We start from the raw sequence: 22,772 nt of genomic DNA, 5'->3' as shown, positions 1-22,772 counted from the left end.
CGACTGTGCCACGCCACACACGCAAAAGGCATTTGAAAGCCCTCCGATCGAGCCCTGAACGTCGATCGTGCGACGTTATTATCCCTTTGCCGGCAAGCCCACGTTCCATCCCACAGGTGACACCGGCGGAGACACGTTTCTGTCTTGGCAAACCGGTCACTACGAATGGCCGTGTCACTGTCTGTAGTTCCTTTGCATGGGTGGGTCAAGGCGTTGAGTCCAAATCCTGGTGACTTGCCGGAGAGTCGAGTTGATGTCTCGAGGCGTGGGGAGAGTCGTTGAGCGAGAGGTGACTGGAGTCCGTGAGTCAACGCATGGGTCTTTTGTCGGCGTGTTGTCCGACGTTTCGCCCCACGTGCTGCAAGTTTCTTCTGCAATTGAATTCAATTCACTTTTGTGGCTCGTAGACTTAAGAGACCCGCCGACTCACACAGACTCACACAGAGACCCACAGACTCGCGCATAGACCCACAGACTCACACAGAGACCCACAGACTCAGAGACCCACAGACTCACACAAAGACCCACAGACTCATGCAGAGACCCACAGACTCACACAGAGACCCACAGACTCACACAGAGACCCATAGACTCATATAGAGACCCACAGACTCACAGAGAGACCCAGACTCACACAGAGACCCACAGACTCACGCAGAGATGGCAATGTTGGTGTTGGTGGTGATGTCGGTGGCGATGTTGGTCTTTGCGACTATGTTGGTGTTGGTGGTGATGTCGGTGGCGATGTTGGTCTTAGCGACGATGTTGGTGGCGATGTTTATGTTGGTGGTGATGTTGGTGGCGATGTTGGTGGCGATGTTGGTGGCGATGTTGGTGGCGATGTTGGTGGCGATGTCGATGTTGGTGGCAATGTCGGTGTTGGCATCGACGTCGGCATCCCCGCATCTCAGACGGTGCCCCCCATCCCGCCGCCGCGCCTTCCGCGCGTCCCCCTCTCCCCGCGTGCCCCCCGCCGGAAGTCAATGCTGGCGTAGTCGGCCCCCCCGTCTCCCCCCAGGGGCCCCCCACCGGGGGGGCCCTCCTCTCCCAGGTCGAGCGCCGCGTAGTGCAGCGCGCCCCGCCCCTCCCCGTCCGCCCCTCCTGCGGACGCGGGCAGCTCCATCTCCGTGTAGTCGGGGCCCCCCGCAGCATCGGCGCCGCCGCCGCCCCCCAAAAGGGGGGCTGCTCCACGCCACCCCGCGGGGCCCCTGCCGATCGGGGGGCTCGTGGGCCCCGGGGGTTTCGGCGCGGCCTCGTAGTGAATCCGTACGTAGTCACCCCCCAGCCTCTCCTCCTCCTCCTCCTCCTCACCGCCACGCCCGATGATCCTCCCTGACGGCCCCCCAACTCCACCCCTCGTCGCCGGCCCCCCACCCTCACCTCCCGGGCCCCCCGGCACGGTGCCCCTCCCGGGCCTTCCCAAATCCTGAGAGCTCTGGGACCGGGGAATGAAGCCGACGGGACTCGGCGGCCCGGGACTGCGACGGGGAGACACGGGGGTGAGGCAGCGTCGGCCCGGCCTGAAGGGCGTGTTGCGGCCGGGCTGGACGTCGAATGCCGGCTGAACGGCGCCGCCGCCGCCGCCGCCGCCGCCGCTGCTGCTGCTACGACGGAACTGAATGTGGAGGCCGGTGCGGGTGCCGGGGCCGGATTGGGCCGAAGCGTCGTGGCCGGCCGGCGGTTGGGCGACGCAGGCCCCGGCGCTTGGCACAGGCTGGGCGGTGAGGCCACGCGCCGGCGGCGGCACCTGCTGCTGCTGCTGGGTGTGGAGGCTGGCCGTGCGGTGCAAGCCGGGCCCCACCGGGCGGAGCGAGCGGGGCAGCGAGTAGTAGCAGTAGGGCCCGTCGTGACCGTCCCCGACGTCCCAGTGCTGCCGCTGCTGCTGCCGCCGCCGCTGCTGCTGGTTGCGCCGGTCGCGACGCGGAGATCCGGCCGCGACGTTGCCGTTGTTGCCGCGGTTGTAGCCGACGCCGACGCCGCCGAAATCGTCGTCATCGATCCCCGGCCCCGCCGGCGCCATGCTCATGTAATCGTCGGCGCCGTCGGCGTCGTCGCCGTCCGCCTCAGGGGGCAGGCCCGGCCACGGGAAGGCCGCGTCGGGGGACGGCGTCATGAGCACGTAGCCCGCGTTGGCGCCGCCCCTCCCGCCGCCGGCGGTCACGTTGCGCGGCTCCGAGGGGCAACTCCGGCGGTGGCGGTTGTTGCCGTTGTTGTTGTTGTTGCCGCCGCCGCGTTGCCGGCGGTCGCGGTTATCGTTGTTGTTGTTCCGGCGGTCGTCGTTGCTGTTGTTGTTGTGGGTCATGGGCACGTAGTCCGACTGCGGCGTTGACGCCGGCGTCGGCACCGCGACCGCCACGGCCGCCGGTTGCGAAGGCTGCCGCCCCGGCGCCACGCCGGGCTGCATGGACACGTAGCCCCCGTCGTCCTCGGCGCGCGCCCGTCCGCAACCAACGCCACGGAAGCCGCCGACGCCGTCGCCGTCTTGATCGTCGTCGTCATCTTCGTCGTCGTCTTCGTCGTCGTCCAAGAAGGCCTGGTCGCTCAGCGAGCTCGACGATTTTGGCGACGCCGATCCCAGCGAGGAGGAGATCGAGGCGGTGGCGGCGGCGGTGATGCCCGCGGCGGCGGCGGTAACACCGGCGACGACGCCGGCAGCGGAGCGAGACGCGGCGCGGTGAGGACTCAACTCCTCCAGCGACGTCACGGACGCCCGCGCCAGGACCCACCGCGGGGTCTCACCTCTTCCGCTCCCCCCTTTTCGGTCGACGACGCCGCCGCCGCCGACGCTACCGCCGCCGCCACCGGCGTAGGCACCCGCCGAAGAAAGCGACGCGGTCCGGCGAATCGGGGCCCGCGACGGAGGCTGCCCCGCCGCCGCCACCGTCGTCAGGGGAAGCTCCCCGCCGGCTCCGTCCGGATCCGGCGAGACGCAGGAGCCCGACTCGTCCGACGAGGAAGCGAAACCCCCGTCGCTCAGCGAGCACGACAGCGAGCGGACCGGGGGCAGCGCCGACGCCGCGGCCACCGCCATGGTCACCGTGGTGGTCACCGTGGTGGTCACCGTGGTGGTCACCGTGCCCCCTCTGTTCGCCGTAGTCACCCCCCGCCGCCAGGGCCCCCCCCCCAAACGCCGGGAAGGGGACGCGGCCACCACCGCCGCCGCCACCGCCGCGTCTCCCTCCCGCGAGCGGCTGACTCCGGCGGGCGGTTGGCGCCGGGAGGCGGTTCCGGCGCCGGCTGAGGACGGGGCCCCCGGGGAAGGAGGCCCGGGCGCGGAGGAGGAGGACGCCCTCGGGGCCCGGGGATCGTCGGCACCGGCGATTCCGGCGCTGCCGCCGCTCAAGGCTTTCATGGCGCCAAGTATCGTCTCGTGCATCCTCTGGGCCACGACCGCATCGTCCACGGCCATCCAGAGCTCGCCCTCCCCCGTGATGGCCGAGCGGCCCACCTGCGCACGCGCGTACAGACATCGCCGCGGTCAGGTGGGCCAACCACGACCACACCAAGTCTAAAGCTTCTTTCGTGACTGCAGGGATTCATCTTCTTGGTTCTTTCGGTAAAGTCACGTAGAAGGGAAGTAGTCAAATAATAAAAATACAACATGATAAAAAAATAAAAGAAATGAAATAATAGAAATAAATAATAAAATAATAGAAATACTACATAGTAAAATAATAAAATGTATTAAATAATACAAATAAAACATAATAAAATTTCGGTTTAAAGCTTCTTTCGTGACTGCAGGGATTCATCTTCTTGGTTCTTTCGGTAAAGTCACGTTGAAGGGAAGTAGTCAAATAATAAAAATGCAACATAATAAAATAGTAAAAGAAATGGAATAAGAAAAATAAATAATAAAATAATAAAAATACTACATGGTAAAATAATAAAATGTATTAAATAATACAAATAATGCATAATAAAATTTCGATTTAAAGCTTCTTTCGTGACTGCAGGGATTCATCTTCTTGGTTCTTTGACTTTGAAACCCCCCGCCCACCTCCTACGCATTCCCCAAGTAGTGACTAATCCCATATCTGCATTTCCCATAAATATGCTAAAGTCCTCTTGATATGCAAATTATTTTGTCAAGGCGCTCTTCCCCCTCCAACCCAGCAGCTTAAATATACGCTCCCCCTCCAACATCTCCTAGCCACCGTGATGACGATGAGAGAGACACGCAAACTCCAAATACACAGCAGGCGTCAGGGTCGGTATCGAACCCACGACCTCCTACATACCAGGCGAGGTAGTTAACATCTCCTCGCCACCGTGATGATGATGAAAGACACCGCAAACTCCAAATATACAGCAGGTATGAGGGTCGGGATCGAACCATCAATCTCCTGTATACCAGGCGAGGTAGTTAACATCTTATAGCCACCATGGCACTCATCATTTACAACACCACCACCACCACTCTCCACTACTCGCCACCATCACCACCACCAGCATCTCCAACACCACCATCACGACAATCTCCACACGCTCCACCACCACCATCACCACCACCACCACCCTCACCACCACCACCACCACCACCCTCACCACCACCACCGTCACCACCAGCACCACCATCACCACCATCACCACCACCACCACCATCACCACCACCAACACCAGCACCACCAACACCACAACCATTCGTACGTATTTATTTAAGGGTGATGTCATCTAACTCGCTCGGTGTGTAGGAGGGTGTGGGTTCGATCCCACCCGTGGTGCGTGGCAAGGCGAACTAAAACGAAAACGCGAGGTGGCTTGCGCGCGACGGCGGCACCTCCATGAAGAAGTAGTGGTCCGAGTGTCCGCAGCGCCGGATGTTGGGCAGCTGCAGGGACACGGCGGCCGCGTTGGCGCCCAGCGGCACCAGCGAGAGGGAGCGCTCCGACAGGCAGAGGCGATGGACTCCGGCCAGCCCGCAGGGCGGCGCGCCGAGGCCCCTGGCGCGCACCGTCACCTGCCACACATCGCGTGCCGACGCGCACTCGCCTGCGGGCACGGCAATACGGCGGCGGCGGTGGCGGCGTTACAGAAAGCAAACACATCAAACGGTGCCGTCACGGCCGCCGTCGCGTGACGGTGGCGGAGTTCGCGGCCTGCCGTAGTCATCGGCAGCTTGGTCATCATCAGTGTTGTCATAGGCAGCGTGGTCATCAGCTTTGTCATAGGCAGTGTTGTCATCGGCAGCATGGTCATCATCAGCGTGGTCATCATCAGTGTTGTCATCATCATCAACATTGTCATCATCAGCGTAGTCATCATCAGCATTGGCATCATCAACATAGTCAACATCAACGTTGTCATCGGCAGCAGTCATCATCAGCTTTGTCATCGTCAGTGTTGTCATCGGCAGCATAGTCATCATCAACGTCGTCATCATCAGCATAGTCAACATCAGCGTGGTCATCATCAGCATAGTCAACATCAGCGTGGTCATCATCAGCATAGTCAACATCAGCGTCGTCATCATCAGCATAGTCAACATCAGCGTCGTCATCATCAGCATAGTCAACATCAGCGTCGTCATCATCAGCATAGTCAACATCAGCGTCGTCATCATCAGCATAGTCAACATCAGCGTGGTCATCATCAGCATAGTCAACATCAGCGTGGTCATCATCAGCATAGTCAACATCAGCGTGGTCATCATCAGCATAGTCAACATCAGCGTCGTCATCATCAGCATAGTCAACATCAGCGTCGTCATCATCAGCATAGTCAACATCAGCGTGGTCATCATCAGCATAGTCAACATCAGCGTGGTCATCATCAGCATAGTCAACATCAGCGTCGTCATCATCAGCATAGTCAACATCAGCGTGGTCATCATCAGCATAGTCAACATCAGCGTCGTCATCATCAGCATAGTCAACATCAGCGTGGTCATCATCAGCATAGTCAACATCAGCGTGGTCATCGTCAGCTTTGTCATCGTCAGTGTTGTCATCGGCAGCAGTCATCATCAGCGTCGTCATCATCAGCATGGTCATCGTCAGTGTTGTCATCATCAGCATAGTCATCATCAGCATAGTCATCATCAACGTTGTCATCATCAGCATAGTCATCATCAACGTTGTCATCATCAGCATGGTCATCGTCAGTGTTGTCATCATCAGCATAGTCATCATCAGCATAGTCATCATCAACGTTGTCATCATCAGCATAGTCATCATCAACGTTGTCATCATCAGCATGGTCATCGTCAGTGTTGTCATCATCAGCATAGTCATCATCAGCGTAGTCATCATCAGCATAGTCATTATCAACGTTGTCATCATCAGCATAGTCATCATCAACGTTGTCATCATCAGCATGGTCATCGTCAACGTTGTCATCATCAGCATAGTCATCATCAACGTTGTCATCATCAGCATGGTCATCGTCAGTGTTGTCATCATCAGCATAGTCATCATCAACGTTGTCATCATCAGCATAGTCATCATCAGCGTTGTCATCATCAGCGTCGTCATCATCAGCGTCGTCATCATCAGCATTGGCATCATCAGCATGGTCATCGGCAGCTTGGTCATCATCAGCTTTGTCATCATCAGCGTTGGCATCATCAGCATTGGCATCATCAGCTTTGTCATCATCAGCTTTGTCATCATCAGCATTGGCATCATCAGCAGTCATCATCAGCAGTCATCATCAGCGTTGTCATCATCAGCATTGGCATCATCAGCATTGCCATCGGCAGCAGTCATCATCAGCGTTGTCATCATCAGCATTGTCATCATCAGCGTTGGCATCATCAGCATTGGCATCATCAGCATTGGCATCATCAGCGTTGGCATCATCAGCAGTCATCATCAGCATAGTCATCATCAGCATAGTCATCATCAACGTTGTCATCATCAGCATAGTCATCATCAGCGTCGTCATCATCAGCATGGTCATCGTCAGTGTTGTCATCATCAGCATAGTCATCATCAGCATAGTCATCATCAACGTTGTCATCATCAGCATAGTCATCATCAACGTTGTCATCATCAGCATGGTCATCGTCAGTGTTGTCATCATCAGCATAGTCATCATCAGCATAGTCATCATCAACGTTGTCATCATCAGCATAGTCATCATCAACGTTGTCATCATCAGCATAGTCATCATCAGCGTAGTCATCATCAGCATAGTCATTATCAACGTTGTCATCATCAGCATAGTCATCATCAACGTTGTCATCATCAGCATGGTCATCGTCAACGTTGTCATCATCAGCATAGTCATCATCAACGTTGTCATCATCAGCATAGTCATCATCAGCGTTGTCATCATCAGCGTCGTCATCATCAGCGTCGTCATCATCAGCATTGGCATCATCAGCATGGTCATCGGCAGCTTGGTCATCATCAGCTTTGTCATCATCAGCGTTGGCATCATCAGCATTGGCATCATCAGCTTTGTCATCATCAGCTTTGTCATCATCAGCATTGGCATCATCAGCAGTCATCATCAGCAGTCATCATCAGCGTTGTCATCATCAGCATTGGCATCATCAGCATTGCCATCGGCAGCAGTCATCATCAGCGTTGTCATCATCAGCATTGTCATCATCAGCGTTGGCATCATCAGCATTGGCATCATCAGCGTTGGCATCATCAGCATAGTCATCATCAGCATAGTCATCATCAACGTTGTCATCAGCAGCGTGGTCATCATCAACTTTGTCATCGGCAGCAGTCATCATCAATGTTGTCATCATCAGCATAGTCATCATCAATGTTGTCATCATCAGCATAGTCATCATCAACGTTGTTATCATCAGCATGGTCATCATCAGCATAGTCATCATCAACGTTGTTATCATCAGCATTGTCATCATCAGCGTAATCATCATCAGCATAGTCATCATCAACGTTGTTATCATCAGCATAGTCATCATCAGCATAGTCATCATCAGCATAGTCATCATCAACGTTGTTATCATCAGCATGGTCATCATCAGCGTAGTCAACATCAACGTTGTTATCATCAGCATGGTCATCATCAGCATAGTCATCATCAGCATTGTCATCATCAGCATAGTCATCATCAACGTTGTTATCATCAGCATGGTCATCATCAGCATAGTCAACATCAACGTTGTCATCATCAGCATTGTCATCATCAGCGTAATCATCATCAGCATTTGCATCATCAGCGTTGTCATCATCAGCGTGGTCATCATCAGCATAGTCATCATCAGCATTGGCATCATCAGCGTTGTCATCATCAGCGTGGTCATCATCAGCATAGTCATCATCAGCATTGTCATCATCAGCGTAGTCATCATCAGCATTGTCATCATCAGCGTAGTCATCATCAGCATTGTCATCAACAGCAGTCATCATCAGCATTTGCATCATCAGCATTGCCATCGGCAGCAACAACGTAGTCATCATCAGCATTGGCATCATCAGCGTTGTCATCATCAGCATTGGCATCATCAGCGTTGTCATCATCAGCGTTGTCATCATCAGCATTGTCATCATCAGCATTGGCATCATCAGCATTGTCATCATCAGCAGTCATCATCAGCATTTGCATCATCAGCATTGTCATCGGCAGCAACAACGTAGTCATCATCAGCATTGGCATCAGCAGCAATCATCAATAACATCAGCTAGTTTGAGGCTGAGCCGACCTAGGTGATGCCCAGGACGAGTTCAGATAATCGTCACCGGTGTTGGTCGTGAGAGGGAATCGAACTCGGTTCGCCAGTTACGCAGTGCAGTGCGCTAACCGCTACACCACCACAAATCAGTTCCATACAACCATCATCTACACCACTCCCCACAGCATCCACCATCACCACCAGCATCTCCTTCACCGCCATCATCACAATCTCCACTGCTACCACCAGCAGCCCCACTGAAACTAAACTAATTGTTTATTGATAAGTGTTTTTTTACCCTTCTATCTGGCAACAAAACTGACACCTTTTTACAAGGAGTCATGTTTGCATAGACCACAATACCTGCAGTCATAATGCAAACAAAAAACATAACTCTGATAATGTATGCACTGTCCTTGAAGTTGATTGGTCCACACCCGAGACAGCTTTCCTTAGAGCATAGTCTCACATGGGTTGGACCAGATGACGCCAAAAGGCTTCAAAGACAGTGCACATTATCAGAGTTATGTTTTTTGTTTGCATTATGACTGCAGGTATTGTGGTCTATGCAAACATGACTCCTTGTAAAAAGGTGTCAGTTTTGTTGCCAGATAGAAGGGTAAAAAACCAATTATCATATTTTTACTGGCAAATGAGGTTCCCATGGTGTAATTGTTTATTTTCACAGGTAAAGCCCAGGGAGCGAAACAGCTCTTTTTCAGAAGCTACCTGGCCACATATGATAGCTCAACTTAGTGGCTTGTCACGTGCAAATTTATCGGAGGCAAAAACTCTAAACGCGTGATTCTAAATGCGAGGGAAAAACCCGAAGACCCGGAGAAAAATCCACACGACCACGGGGAGAAAACGCAAACTCCAAATATACAGCAGCAGGCATCATCAGGGTTGGGATCGAACCCACGACCTCCTGCATACCAGGCGAGGTAGTTAACATCTTCTAGACACCGTGATGATGATGATGAGAGAGACACGCAAACTCCAAATATACAGCAGGCATGAGGGTTGGGATCGAACCCACGACCTCCTGTATACCAGGCGAGGTAGTTAACATCTTCTAGACACCGTGATGATGATGATGAGAGAGACACGCAAACTCCAAATATACAGCAGGCATCATCAGGGTTGGGATCGAACCCACGACCTCCTGCATACCAGGCGAGGTAGTTAACATCTTCTAGACACCGTGATGATGATGATGAGAGAGACACGCAAACTCCAAATATACAGCAGGCATGAGGGTTGGGATCGAACCCACGACCTCCTGTATACCAGGCGAGGTAGTTAACATCTTCTAGACACCGTGATGATGATGATGAGAGAGACACGCAAACTCCAAATATACAGCAGGCATCATCAGGGTCGGGATCGAACCCACGACCTCCTGTATACCAGGCGAGGTAGTTAACATCTTCTAGACACCGTGATGTTGATGATGAGAGAGACACGCAAATTTCAAATATACAGCAGGCATCATCAGGGTTGGGATCGAACCCACGATCTCCTGTATACCAGGTGAGGTAGTTAACATCTTATAGACACCGTGATGATGATGATGAGAGAGACACGCAAATTTCAAATATACAGCAGGCATCATCAGGGTCGGGATCGAACCCACGATCTCCTGTATACCAGGTGAGGTAGTTAACATCTTATAGACACCGTGATGATGATGATGAGAGAGACAGGCAAACTCCAAATATACAGCAGGCATCATCAGGGTCGGGATCGAACCCACGACCTCCTGTATACCAGGCGAGGTAGTTAACATCTTCTAGACACCGTGATGATGATGAGAGAGACACGCAAATTTCAAATATACAGCAGGCATCATCAGGGTCGGGATCGAACCCACGATCTCCTGTATACCAGGTGAGGTAGTTAACATCTTATAGACACCGTGATGATGATGATGAGAGAGACACGCAAATTTCAAATATACAGCAGGCATCATCAGGGTCGGGATCGAACCCACGATCTCCTGTATACCAGGTGAGGTAGTTAACATCTTATAGACACCGTGATGATGATGATGAGAGAGACAGGCAAACTCCAAATATACAGCAGGCATCATCAGGGTCGGGATCGAACCCACGACCTCCTGTATACCAGGCGAGGTAGTTAACATCTTCTAGACACCGTGATGATGATGATGAGAGAGACACGCAAATTTCAAATATACAGCAGGCATCATCAGGGTCGGGATCGAACCCACGATCTCCTGTATACCAGGTGAGGTAGTAAACATCTTCTAGCCACCATGGCACCCATCATTTACAACACCACCACCACCAATACCACTCTCCACTACTCGCCACCATCACCACCACCAGCATCTCCAACACCACCATCACCACAATCTCCAGTCTCCACCGCCACCACCATCATCACAACCATTAGTTTTTAATTTATTTATTTAAGGGGCACCACGGTGCAGTGATGTTATCTAACTCGCTTGGTTTGTAGGAGGCTGTGGGTTCGATCCCGACCCTGACGCCTGCTGTATATTTGGAGTTTGCGTGTCTCTCTCTCATCATCATCATCATCACGGTGGCTAGGAGATGTTAACTACCTCGCCTGGTACACAGGAGGTTGTGGGTTCAATCCCGACCCTGACAACGCCTTCTGCTGTATATTTGGAGTTTGCGTTGTCTCTCATCATCATCATCATCACGGTGACTAGGAGAATAGTTAACTACCTCGCCTGGTGTACAGAAGGTTGTGGGTTCGATCCCGACCCTGACGCCTGCTGTATATTTGGAGTTTACGTGTCTCTCTCTCATCATCATCACGGTGGCTAGGAGATGTTAACTACCTCGCCTGGTATGTAGAAGGCCGTGGGTTCGATCCCGACCCTGACAACGCCTGCTGTATATTTGGAGTTTGCGTGTTTCTCTCACCATCATCATCACAGTGGCTAGGAGATGTTAACTACCTCGCCTGGTGTACAGAAGGCCGTGGGTTCGATCCCGACCCTGACAACGCCTGCTGTATATTTGGAGTTTGCGTGTTTCTCTCACCATCATCATCACAGTGGCTGGGAGATGTTAACTACCTCGCCTGGTATGCAGGAGGTCGTGGGTTCGATCCCGACCCTGACAACGCCTGCTGCTGTATATTTGGAGTTTTCGTGTCTCTCTCACCACCATCATCATCACAGTGGCTGGGAGATGTTGACTACCTCGCCTGGTATGCAGAAGGCCGTGGGTTCGATCCCGACCCTGACAACGCCTGCTGCTGCTGCTGTATATTTGGAGTCTGTGGATTTTTTTTTATCTACGTCCTCCGGTCTTTCCCTCCACATTTAGAAACATGCTTTTAGATTATTTGGCTGCGATACATTTCCTCATGAGCCAATTCGTTGAGATACAATTTGTCATGGTCAGGTCGCTTCGGAAAAAGCTCAGGGGGTCTTAGCTGGTAAAATAATAAAAAGTTTTGTTTCAATTGTATTTATTTTTTCTTTTTTGTCTTACCTCTCCTATACTTTGCACTCCTATCGTGTTTTTGTTCTGACCCCTTTGCCCCCACTGGACACCTGTAATAAAAAAAAAAAACCTTTATAGCTCATCGGATTTCACCAATAGAAATATGATTACGATTCATCATCACCGCCAGCCGGCTACAAAACCACCACCATTATCACAATCTTTACCAGCACCACCACCACCAAACAAAGTGAAAGATCCCCCGTATAGCCTTCACAGACTGTTGGGGTAAGTGCTGTGAGTAGCACCGATGAAGGCCGGTACCGCATACTAGGCAGTGGTTTGCCAGCACCACACTCAGCCGCCTTTGCCTTCTAATTTGAGGCCGAGTAGACCTAGGGGAGGCCCGGGACTGGTTCAGATAATCGTCACTGGTGTTGGCTGCGAGCGGGAATCGAACCCGGGTCGCCAGGTACATAGCGCAGCGTAGCGCTACCCGCTACACTACCACTCCCCATCTCCACCACCAAACCAGCATCACAATCTCCACCAACAGCGCCATCATCTGCAACACCACCAGCACCATCATCACTACCATCTCCTCCACCACCACCACAACAACCAATACCAATATCCGCCATTCGCCACTAAGTGACGGTGACATCACCACGGTGCCTGTGCCAGGCAAGGTGCACTTTGAGGCCACGTGAAGTGTCTAAGGCTCGCTGGCAGGAGGTCACGGGGCAGACCCAGGTGCCACGGGTCGACTGACAGATGACCGAGATGACTGGCTGATGCACCACCTGTGCCCCCTACTGTGCCAACTTGCTGCGCTTTAGCCACCCGGCGCTCCGCTCTTTGTTGTGAGCGTCGCTCCCCCACCCTCCATTGTTGTTGGAGGGCGACTGCCTCCAACTGCCCAGTAGCGCCCTTCAAGAGCATCCTCCATAGAGTTCGATCTTGACACCGCTGGTACCAGTCGTCAGCAAGTCCACTCAGCTCCACATCAGTCCATCTCTTCTCTAGCTCATGTCCTGCCCTTTTAGTGGCCAAACAGAAGCTGCTTGGGCATGCGGTGGTGGCTGGGCATGAGGGCTACATGACCCAGCCAACGCAGCCTTGCCTACCGGAGGAGCTCACCGATGAGAATGTGTCCAGATCTTTCAAGGATTTGTGAGCTCCTCACACAATACCGCCTGGTTAAACCGAGGGTAGACCGTAGCCATTCCAGCCTGAATGTTTCTAACCGGCGCAGATGTTCCATTAGAGGGGTCCACATTTCACGAGCATAGAGAAGGGAGGGCATGACTGGCCGAGAAGACCCGAAGCTTCGTGATGAGAGCGACAGACCAGGTAGCTTCCACACATCGTTACGCAGCCGATGAAAAACATGCCGCTCGACTGATTCGGAGCGAGACCTCTGCTGTCAAATCGGAGCTGGCCATGAGCACACTGCCCAGCTACGGGAAACTCTCTCTCCACACACAACAGCACCGTAAACACAACCACCACCACCACTACCGCAACACGCTCCGCAACTTACCGCGTCCGCCCTGGGGCTCCGGCTCCTTGGCCCTCGACGCCTGGATGGCGCCGAACCACGCGGCCAGCGCCTCGTCGCTGTCGGCCGCCACGGCGAGGCTGTGCTCCGCCGTGAAGAGCACCAGCAGGTGAGCGTGCCGGGCGTTGGCGCCTCGCGACACCGCCAGGCACTGCGCCAGCTCCAGCGAGCGGCGCGGCGAGCACCACGACGACTTGCAGCTTCCTCCTCCGCCGGCGCCGGCAGCGCCGCCGGTGCCCGCCGGAGCCCGAGGCTTCTCCGCGGTACCGCCGCCGCCGCCGTCGACGACCGTGCCGACCGTGCCGACTGTGCCGACCGTGCCGACGCCGCCGCTGCTGCTGTCGCGCTGGCGCTTCTGGAGGCTGTCGCGGAAGCGTTTCTCGCTGTCCCACGCCTCGAGGCGGGCGGGCCCGGAGGAGCTGGCGCAGCGCAGCACGAAGAAGCGGCGGTGCGAGCTCTTCTGCTTGCGCAGGTATCCGCTGTGCAGGACGTCGTCGGCGGCGGAGGCGGCGGTGGTGGTGGTGGTGGTGGTGGTCGCCATGGCGGGCAGCAGCTCTGTGGGGGCGACGGACGCGTGGAGACGGTGGGGGGAGTTGGAAACTGTGAAGGCTGCGGGGACTGTGAGGGCTGTGGGATCTGGTGGATGTGGAAATGAGACTTGGAGATGAGAGTGGAGGGTCGGTCCAGGCAGTCACGATGGCTCAGCCTGGACTCAACTGCAGTCCTCAAAAGTCCTCGATTCGCACACCTACCACGGACTCACTCGGCCAACGACCCCACCCAATCAACCAGAGAATCAACTTCTAGCTCCCTCAACGCCCTGATTCACTCACTCAGTGACGAGCTCACTCACTCAACCACTGACTCAACCACTGACTCACTCAACCACAAACTCACTCACTCAACCACTGACTCACTCACTCAATCACGAACTCACTCAACCACTAACTCACTCACTCAACCACTAACTCACTCACTCAGTGACGAGCTCACTCCCTCAACCACTGACTCACTCACTCAACCACTGACACACTCACTCAACCACGAACTCACCCAACCACTAACTCACTCACTCAACCACTAACTCACTCACTCAGTGACGAGCTCACTCCCTCAACCACTAACTCACTCACTCAACCACTGACTCACTCACTCAACCACGAACTCACCCAACCACTAACTCACTCACTCAACCACTAACTCACTCACTCAACCACTAACTCACTCACTCAACCACTAACTCACTCACTCAACCACTAACTCACTCACTCACTCAACCACTAACTCACTCACTCAACCACTAACTCACTCACTCAACCACTAACTCACTCACTCACTCAACCACTAACTAACTCAACCACTAACTCACTCAACCACTAACTCACTCACTCAACCACTAACTCACTCAACCACTAACTCACTCACTCAACCACTAACTCACTCACTCACTCAACCACTAACTCACTCACTCAACCACTAACTCACTCACTCAACCACTAACACACTCACTGAACCACTAACTCACTCAACCACTAACTCACTCACTCAACCACTAACTCACTCACTCAACCACTGGCTCACTCACTCAACCACTGACTCACTCACCCAACCACTGACTCACTCACCCAACCACTAACTCACTCAACCACTAACTCACTCACTCAACCACTGACTCACTCAACCACTAACTCACTCACTCAACCACTCACTCAACAACTCACTCACTCAACCACTGACTCACTCACTCAACCACTGACTCACTCACTCAACCACTAACTCACTCAACCACTAACTCACTCACTCAACCACTAACTCACTCAACCACTAACTCACTCAACCACTAACTCACTCAACCACTCACTCACTCACTCAACCACTAACTCACTCACTCAACCACTAACTCACTCACTCAACCACTGACTCACTCAACCACTAACTCACTCACTCAACCACTAACTCACTCACTCAACCACTAACTCACTCAACCACTCACTCACTCACTCAACAACTAACTCACTCAACCACTAACTCACTCACTCAACCACTAACTCACTCAACCACCAACTCACTCACTCAACCACTAACTTACTCACTCAACCACCAACTAACTCACTCAACAACTCACTCACTCAACCACTGACTCACTCACTGAACCACTAACTCACTCACTCAACCACTGACTCACTCACTCAACCACTAACTCACTCAACCACCAACTCACTCACTCAACCACTAACTCACTCAACCACTAACTCACTCAACCACTAACTCACTCAACCACTAATTCACTTACTCAACCAGTAACTCACTCACTTAACAACTGACTCACTCACTCAACTGACTCACTCAACAACTAACTCACTCACTCAACCACTAACTCACTCAACCACTAACTCACTCAACCACTCACTCAACCACTCACTCAACCACTCACTCACTCACTCAACCACTAACTCACTCACTCAACCACTGACTCACTCAACCACTAACTCACTCAACCACTAACTCACTCAACCACTAACTCACTCACTCAACCACTAACTCACTCACTCAACCACTAACTCACTCACTCAACCACCAACTCACTCACTCAACCACCAACTCACTCAACCACTAACTCACTCAACCACTAATTCACTTACTCAACCAGTAACTCACTCACTCAACAACTGACTCACTCACTCAACAACTGACTCACTCAACAACTAACTCACTCACTCAACCACTAACTCACTCAACCACTAACTCACTCAACCAATCACTCAACCACTCACTCACTCACTCAACCACTAACTCACTCACTCAACCACTAACTCAACCACTAACTCACTCACTCAACCACTAACTCACTCACTCAACTACTAACTCACTCACTCAACCACTAACTCACTCACTCAACCACTAACTCACTCAACCACTAACTCACTCACTCAACCACTAACTCACTCACTCAACCACTAACTCACTCAACCACTAACTCACTCACTCAACCACTGACTCACTCACTCAACCACTAACTCACTCAACCACGAACTCACTCACTCAACCACTCACTCACTCAACCACTAACTCACTCACTCAACCAATAACTCACTCACTCAACCACTAACTCACTCACTCAACCACTAACTCACTCACTCAACCACTAACTCACTCACTCAACCACTGGCTCACTCACTCAACCACTGACTCACTCACCCAACCACTAACTCACTCAACCACTAACTCACTCAACCACTAACTCACTCACTCAACCACTAACTCACTCACTGAACCACTAACTCACTCACTCAACCACTGACTCACTCACTCAACCACTAACTCACTCAACCACTAACTCACTCACTCAACCACTAACTCACTCAACCACTAACTCACTCAACCACTAACTCACTCAACCACTAACTCACTCAACCACTAACTCACTCAACCACTAATTCACTTACTCAACCAGTAACTCACTCACTCAACAACTGACTCACTCACTCAACAACTGACTCACTCAACCACTAACTCACTCACTCAACCACTAACTCACTCACTGAACCACTAACTCACTCACTCAACCACTGACTCACTCACTCAACCACTAACTCACTCAACCACTAACTCACTCACTCAACCACTAACTCACTCAACCACTAACTCACTCAACCACTAACTCACTCAACCACTAACTCACTCAACCACTAATTCACTTACTCAACCAGTAACTCACTCACTCAACAACTGACTCACTCACTCAACAACTGACTCACTCAACCACTAACTCACTCACTCAACCACTAACTCACTCAACCACTAACTCACTCAACCACTAACTCACTCAACCACTAACTCACTCACTCAACCACTAACTCACTCAACCACTAACTCACTCACTCAACCACTGACTCACTCAACCACTGACTCACTCAACCACTAACTTACTCACTCAACCACTAACTCACTCAACCACTAACTCACTCAACCACTCACTCACTCACTCAACAACTAACTCACTCAACCACTAACTCACTCACTCAACCACTAACTCACTCAACCACCAACTCACTCACTCAACCACTAACTCACTCACTCAACCACTAACTCACTCACTCAACCACTAACACACTCACTGAACCACTAACTCACTCAACCACTAACTCACTCACTCAACCACTAACTCACTCACTCAACCACTGGCTCACTCACTCAACCACTGACTCACTCACCCAACCACTAACTCACTCAACCACTAACTCACTCACTCAACCACTGACTCACTCAACCACTAACTCACTCACTCAACCACTAACTCACTAACTCAACCACTGACTCACTCAACCACTAACTCACTCAACCACTAACTCACTCACTCAACAACTAACTCACTCAACCACTAACTCACTCACTCAACCACTCACTCAACAACTCACTCACTCAACCACTGACTCACTCAACCACTGACTCACTCACTCAACCACTAACTCACTCAACCACTAACTCACTCACTCAACCACTAACTCACTCAACCACTAACTCACTCAACCACTAACTCACTCAACCACTCACTCACTCACTCAACCACTAACTCACTCACTCAACCACTGACTCACTCAACCACTGACTCACTCAACCACTAACTCACTCACTCAACCACTAACTCACTCAACCACTAACTCACTCAACCACTCACTCACTCACTCAACAACTAACTCACTCAACCACTAACTCACTCACTCAACCACTAACTCACTCAACCACCAACTCACTCACTCAACCACTAACTTACTCACTCAACCACCAACTAACTCACTCAACAACTCACTCACTCAACCACTGACTCACTCACTGAACCACTAACTCACTCACTCAACCACTGACTCACTCACTCAACCACTAACTCACTCAACCACCAACTCACTCACTCAACCACTAACTCACTCAACCACTAACTCACTCAACCACTAACTCACTCAACCACTAACTCACTCAACCACTAACTCACTCAACCACTAACTCACTCAACCACTAACTCACTCAACCACTAATTCACTTACTCAACCAGTAACTCACTCACTCAACAACTGACTCACTCACTCAACTGACTCACTCAACAACTAACTCACTCACTCAACCACTAACTCACTCAACCACTAACTCACTCAACCACTCACTCAACCACTCACTCACTCACTCACTCAACCACTAACTCACTCACTCAACCACTGACTCACTCAACCACTAACTCACTCACTCAACCACTAACTCACTCAACCACTAACTCACTCAACCACTAACTCACTCACTCAACCACTAACTCACTCACTCAACCACTAACTCACTCACTCAACCACCAACTCACTCACTCAACCACCAACTCACTCAACCACTAACTCACTCAACCACTAATTCACTTACTCAACCAGTAACTCACTCACTCAACAACTGACTCACTCACTCAACAACTGACTCACTCAACAACTAACTCACTCACTCAACCACTAACTCACTCAACCACTAACTCACTCAACCAATCACTCAACCACTCACTCACTCACTCAACCACTAACTCACTCACTCAACCACTAACTCAACCACTAACTCACTCTCAACCACTAACTCACTCACTCAACCACTAACTCACTCACTCAACCACTAACTCACTCACTCAACCACTAACTCACTCAACCACTAACTCACTCACTCAACCACTAACTCACTCAACCACTAACTCACTCACTCAACCACTGACTCACTCACTCAACCACTAACTCACTCAACCACTAACTCACTCACTCAACCACTAACTCACTCACTCAAACCACTAACTCACTCACTCAACCACTGGCTCACTCACTCAACCACTGACTCACTCACCCAACCACTAACTCACTCAACCACTATCTCACTCAACCACTAACTCACTCACTCAACCACTAACTCACTCACTGAACCACTAACTCACTCACTCAACCACTGACTCACTCACTCAACCACTAACTCACTCAACCACTAACTCACTCACTCAACCACTAACTCACTCAACCACTAACTCACTCAACCACTAACTCACTCAACCACTAACTCACTCAACCACTAACTCACTCAACCACTAATTCACTTACTCAACCAGTAACTCACTCACTCAACAACTGACTCACTCACTCAACAACTGACTCACTCAACCACTAACTCACTCACTCAACCACTAACTCACTCACTGAACCACTAACTCACTCACTCAACCACTGACTCACTCACTCAACCACTAACTCACTCAACCACTAACTCACTCACTCAACCACTAACTCACTCAACCACTAACTCACTCAACCACTAACTCACTCAACCACTAACTCACTCAACCACTAATTCACTTACTCAACCAGTAACTCACTCACTCAACAACTGACTCACTCACTCAACAACTGACTCACTCAACCACTAACTCACTCAACCACTAACTCACTCAACCACTAACTCACTCAACCACTAACTCACTCAACCACTAACTCACTCACTCAACCACTAACTCACTAAACCACTAACTCACTCACTCAACCACTAACTCACTCACTCAACCACTAACTCACTCACTCAACCACTAACTCACTCACCCAACCACTAACTCACTAAACCACTAATTCACTCACCCAACCACTAACTCACTCAACCACTAACTCACTCAACCACTAACTCACTCAACCACTAACTCACTCACTCAACCACTAACTCACTCACTGAACCACTAACTCACTCACTCAACCACTGACTCACTCACTCAACCACTAACTCACTCAACCACTAACTCACTCAACCACTAACTCACTCACTCAACCACTAACTCACTCACTGAACCACTAACTCACTCACTCAACCACTGACTCACTCACTCAACCACTAACTCACTCAACCACTAACTCACTCAACCACTAACTCACTCAACCACTAACTCACTCACTCAACAACTGACTCACTCACTCAACAACTGACTCACTCAACCACTAACTCACTCACTCAACCACTAACTCACTCACTGAACCACTAACTCAGTCACTCAACCACTGACTCACTCACTCAACCACTAACTCACTCAACCACTAACTCACTCACTCAACCACTAACTCACTCAACCACTAACTCACTCAACCACTAACTCACTCAACCACTAACTCACTCAACCACTAATTCACTTACTCAACCAGTAACTCACTCACTCAACAACTGACTCACTCACTCAACCACTGACTCACTCACTCAACCACTGACTCACTCACTCAACCACTAACTCACTCACTCACTCAACCACTAGCTCACTCACTCAACCACTAACTAACTCACTCAACCACTAACTCACTCACTCAACCACTAACTCACTCACTCAACCACTAACTCACTCACTCAACCACTAACTCACTCAACCGCTAATTCACTCACTCAACCACTAACTCACTCACTCAACCACTAACTCACTCACTCAACCACTGACTCACTCAACCACTAACTCACTCACTCAACCACTAACTCACTCAACCACTGACTCACTCAACCACTAACTCACTCACTCAACCACTAACTCACTCAACCACTCACTCACTCAACAACTCACTAACTCAACCACTGACTAACTCACTCAACCACTAACTCACTCACTCAACCACCAACTAACTCACTCAACAACTCACTCACTCAACCACTCACTCACTCAACCACTGACTCACTCAACCACTAACTCACTCACTCAACCACTAACTCACTCAACCACTCACTCACTTAACAACTCACTAACTCAACCACTGACTAACTCACTCAACCACTAACTCACTCACTCAACCACCAACTAACTCACTCAACAACTCACTCACTCAACCACTCACTCACTCAACCACTGACTCACTCAACCACTAACTCACTCACTCAACCACTAACTCACTCAACCACTCACTCACTTAACAACTCACTAACTCAACCACTGACTAACTCACTCAACCACTAACTCACTCACTCAACCACCAACTAACTCACTCAACAACTCACTCACTCATCCACTAACTCACTCACTCGGCTAATCACTCAATCACTGAAGAAACCTTCACATTCTTGATAACCGAGGCGATCACTTTCACTTTCTTGAAATCACCACCACCATCACACCCATCTTGCCCACGTCACCACCACCACCACCACCAACTCCACCATAATCCACCACAACACCACGATCGATTAGGAAATTACCACAAACATCGTCGCGTTCGTGGTGAGGCAATCCTCGCAAAAGCACGAAGCGTCCACCACCTCTGCCACCATCACCCCTCGCGCTCTGGCATCAACGCAATCGCTTGCACAACCACCACCACAACCACCATCACCACCACCACCACCACTACTAACACCGTCGTCAAAACTGCAATTTGTCGGCTGGCTGGGGGAGCGATGCACAATCCGAACCCTCGACCCGCGCGGTAAAGTTGACGAATAGGAGGTTCAAATCTGAGGTAAAATTCGAGGTAAAATTCTGAGGTTAAAATCTGAGGTAGACCCCGCGAGAAAGATCTAAGTTTTTTTTGGAGGGCAAAGTTTGCCGATGACTCTTTAGAAGTTTATTTACATTTTTATCTCGTTTTTTAGTGTTTTTTTTTGTGTTTTCTGTAAGTTTTTACCTCAGGACAATTTTGACGGCAGTCCACTTGGCGCGCGCCGCCGCCACCCCCAACACAGATGCACCCTAACCCCCCCCCCCTCTCTCTAACACCTCCCCCCATTGGTCGAGCGCCGCCACGTGGGGCGCGTTTTGACCAATCGGCTGCGGAGTTGCATCGCGCGCTGCAATTTGGGCCCGGGGGGGGCGTCATCGCGGGGGTCGGGGGGAGGGGCCGAGGGGGGTGTAGAGGGGGTCCGCCATGTTGGTAAGGGATGGCACGGTGACGTCACGCCGCGCTTTAACGAAGGTGGCGTAGCAGCCACCCCTACATAAGATGGCCGCCCCGGCGACTTCCCGTTGTTCGATCGTCACGTCCGGTTGTGCCGACCAATAGCGGGAGGGGGGAGTGGGAGGGGGCGTGGCTTCATCGCCGCCCCCCGCCCCTGCCTGGCGCCACCGGCCACGTGACACCGAGGGGTCACGAGGGGACGCGGGGTCACGGAGGGTCTCGGTTCTCGATTTCTCTACATTGCCCCATAGACT

General features: G+C 51.5%; 1 protein-coding gene across 1 annotated transcript; it reads right to left on the bottom strand.

The window, feature by feature from the left end:
* Window positions 1–907: 907 nt before the first annotated feature.
* Window positions 908–22,315, bottom strand: LOC144952413 (uncharacterized). Its single transcript, XM_078882808.1, has 4 exons — window positions 22,249–22,315; window positions 13,586–14,158; window positions 4,781–4,992; window positions 908–3,448 (listed from the first exon to the last, which is right to left on the bottom strand). Exons 2-4 carry the CDS (start codon window positions 14,142–14,144, stop codon window positions 908–910), a joined length of 3,312 nt encoding a protein of 1,103 aa, XP_078738934.1. The 5' UTR covers window positions 14,145–14,158; window positions 22,249–22,315.
* Between the last annotated feature and the right edge of the window lie 457 nt (window positions 22,316–22,772).

Source organism: Lampetra fluviatilis, chromosome 67 (genome assembly GCF_964198595.1).
Source record: "Lampetra fluviatilis chromosome 67, kcLamFluv1.1, whole genome shotgun sequence".
Classification (NCBI taxonomy): domain Eukaryota; kingdom Metazoa; phylum Chordata; class Hyperoartia; order Petromyzontiformes; family Petromyzontidae; genus Lampetra; species Lampetra fluviatilis.
The sequence above is the reverse complement of the archived record's forward strand: the minus strand, read 5'-3'. Positions and strand labels throughout refer to the sequence as shown.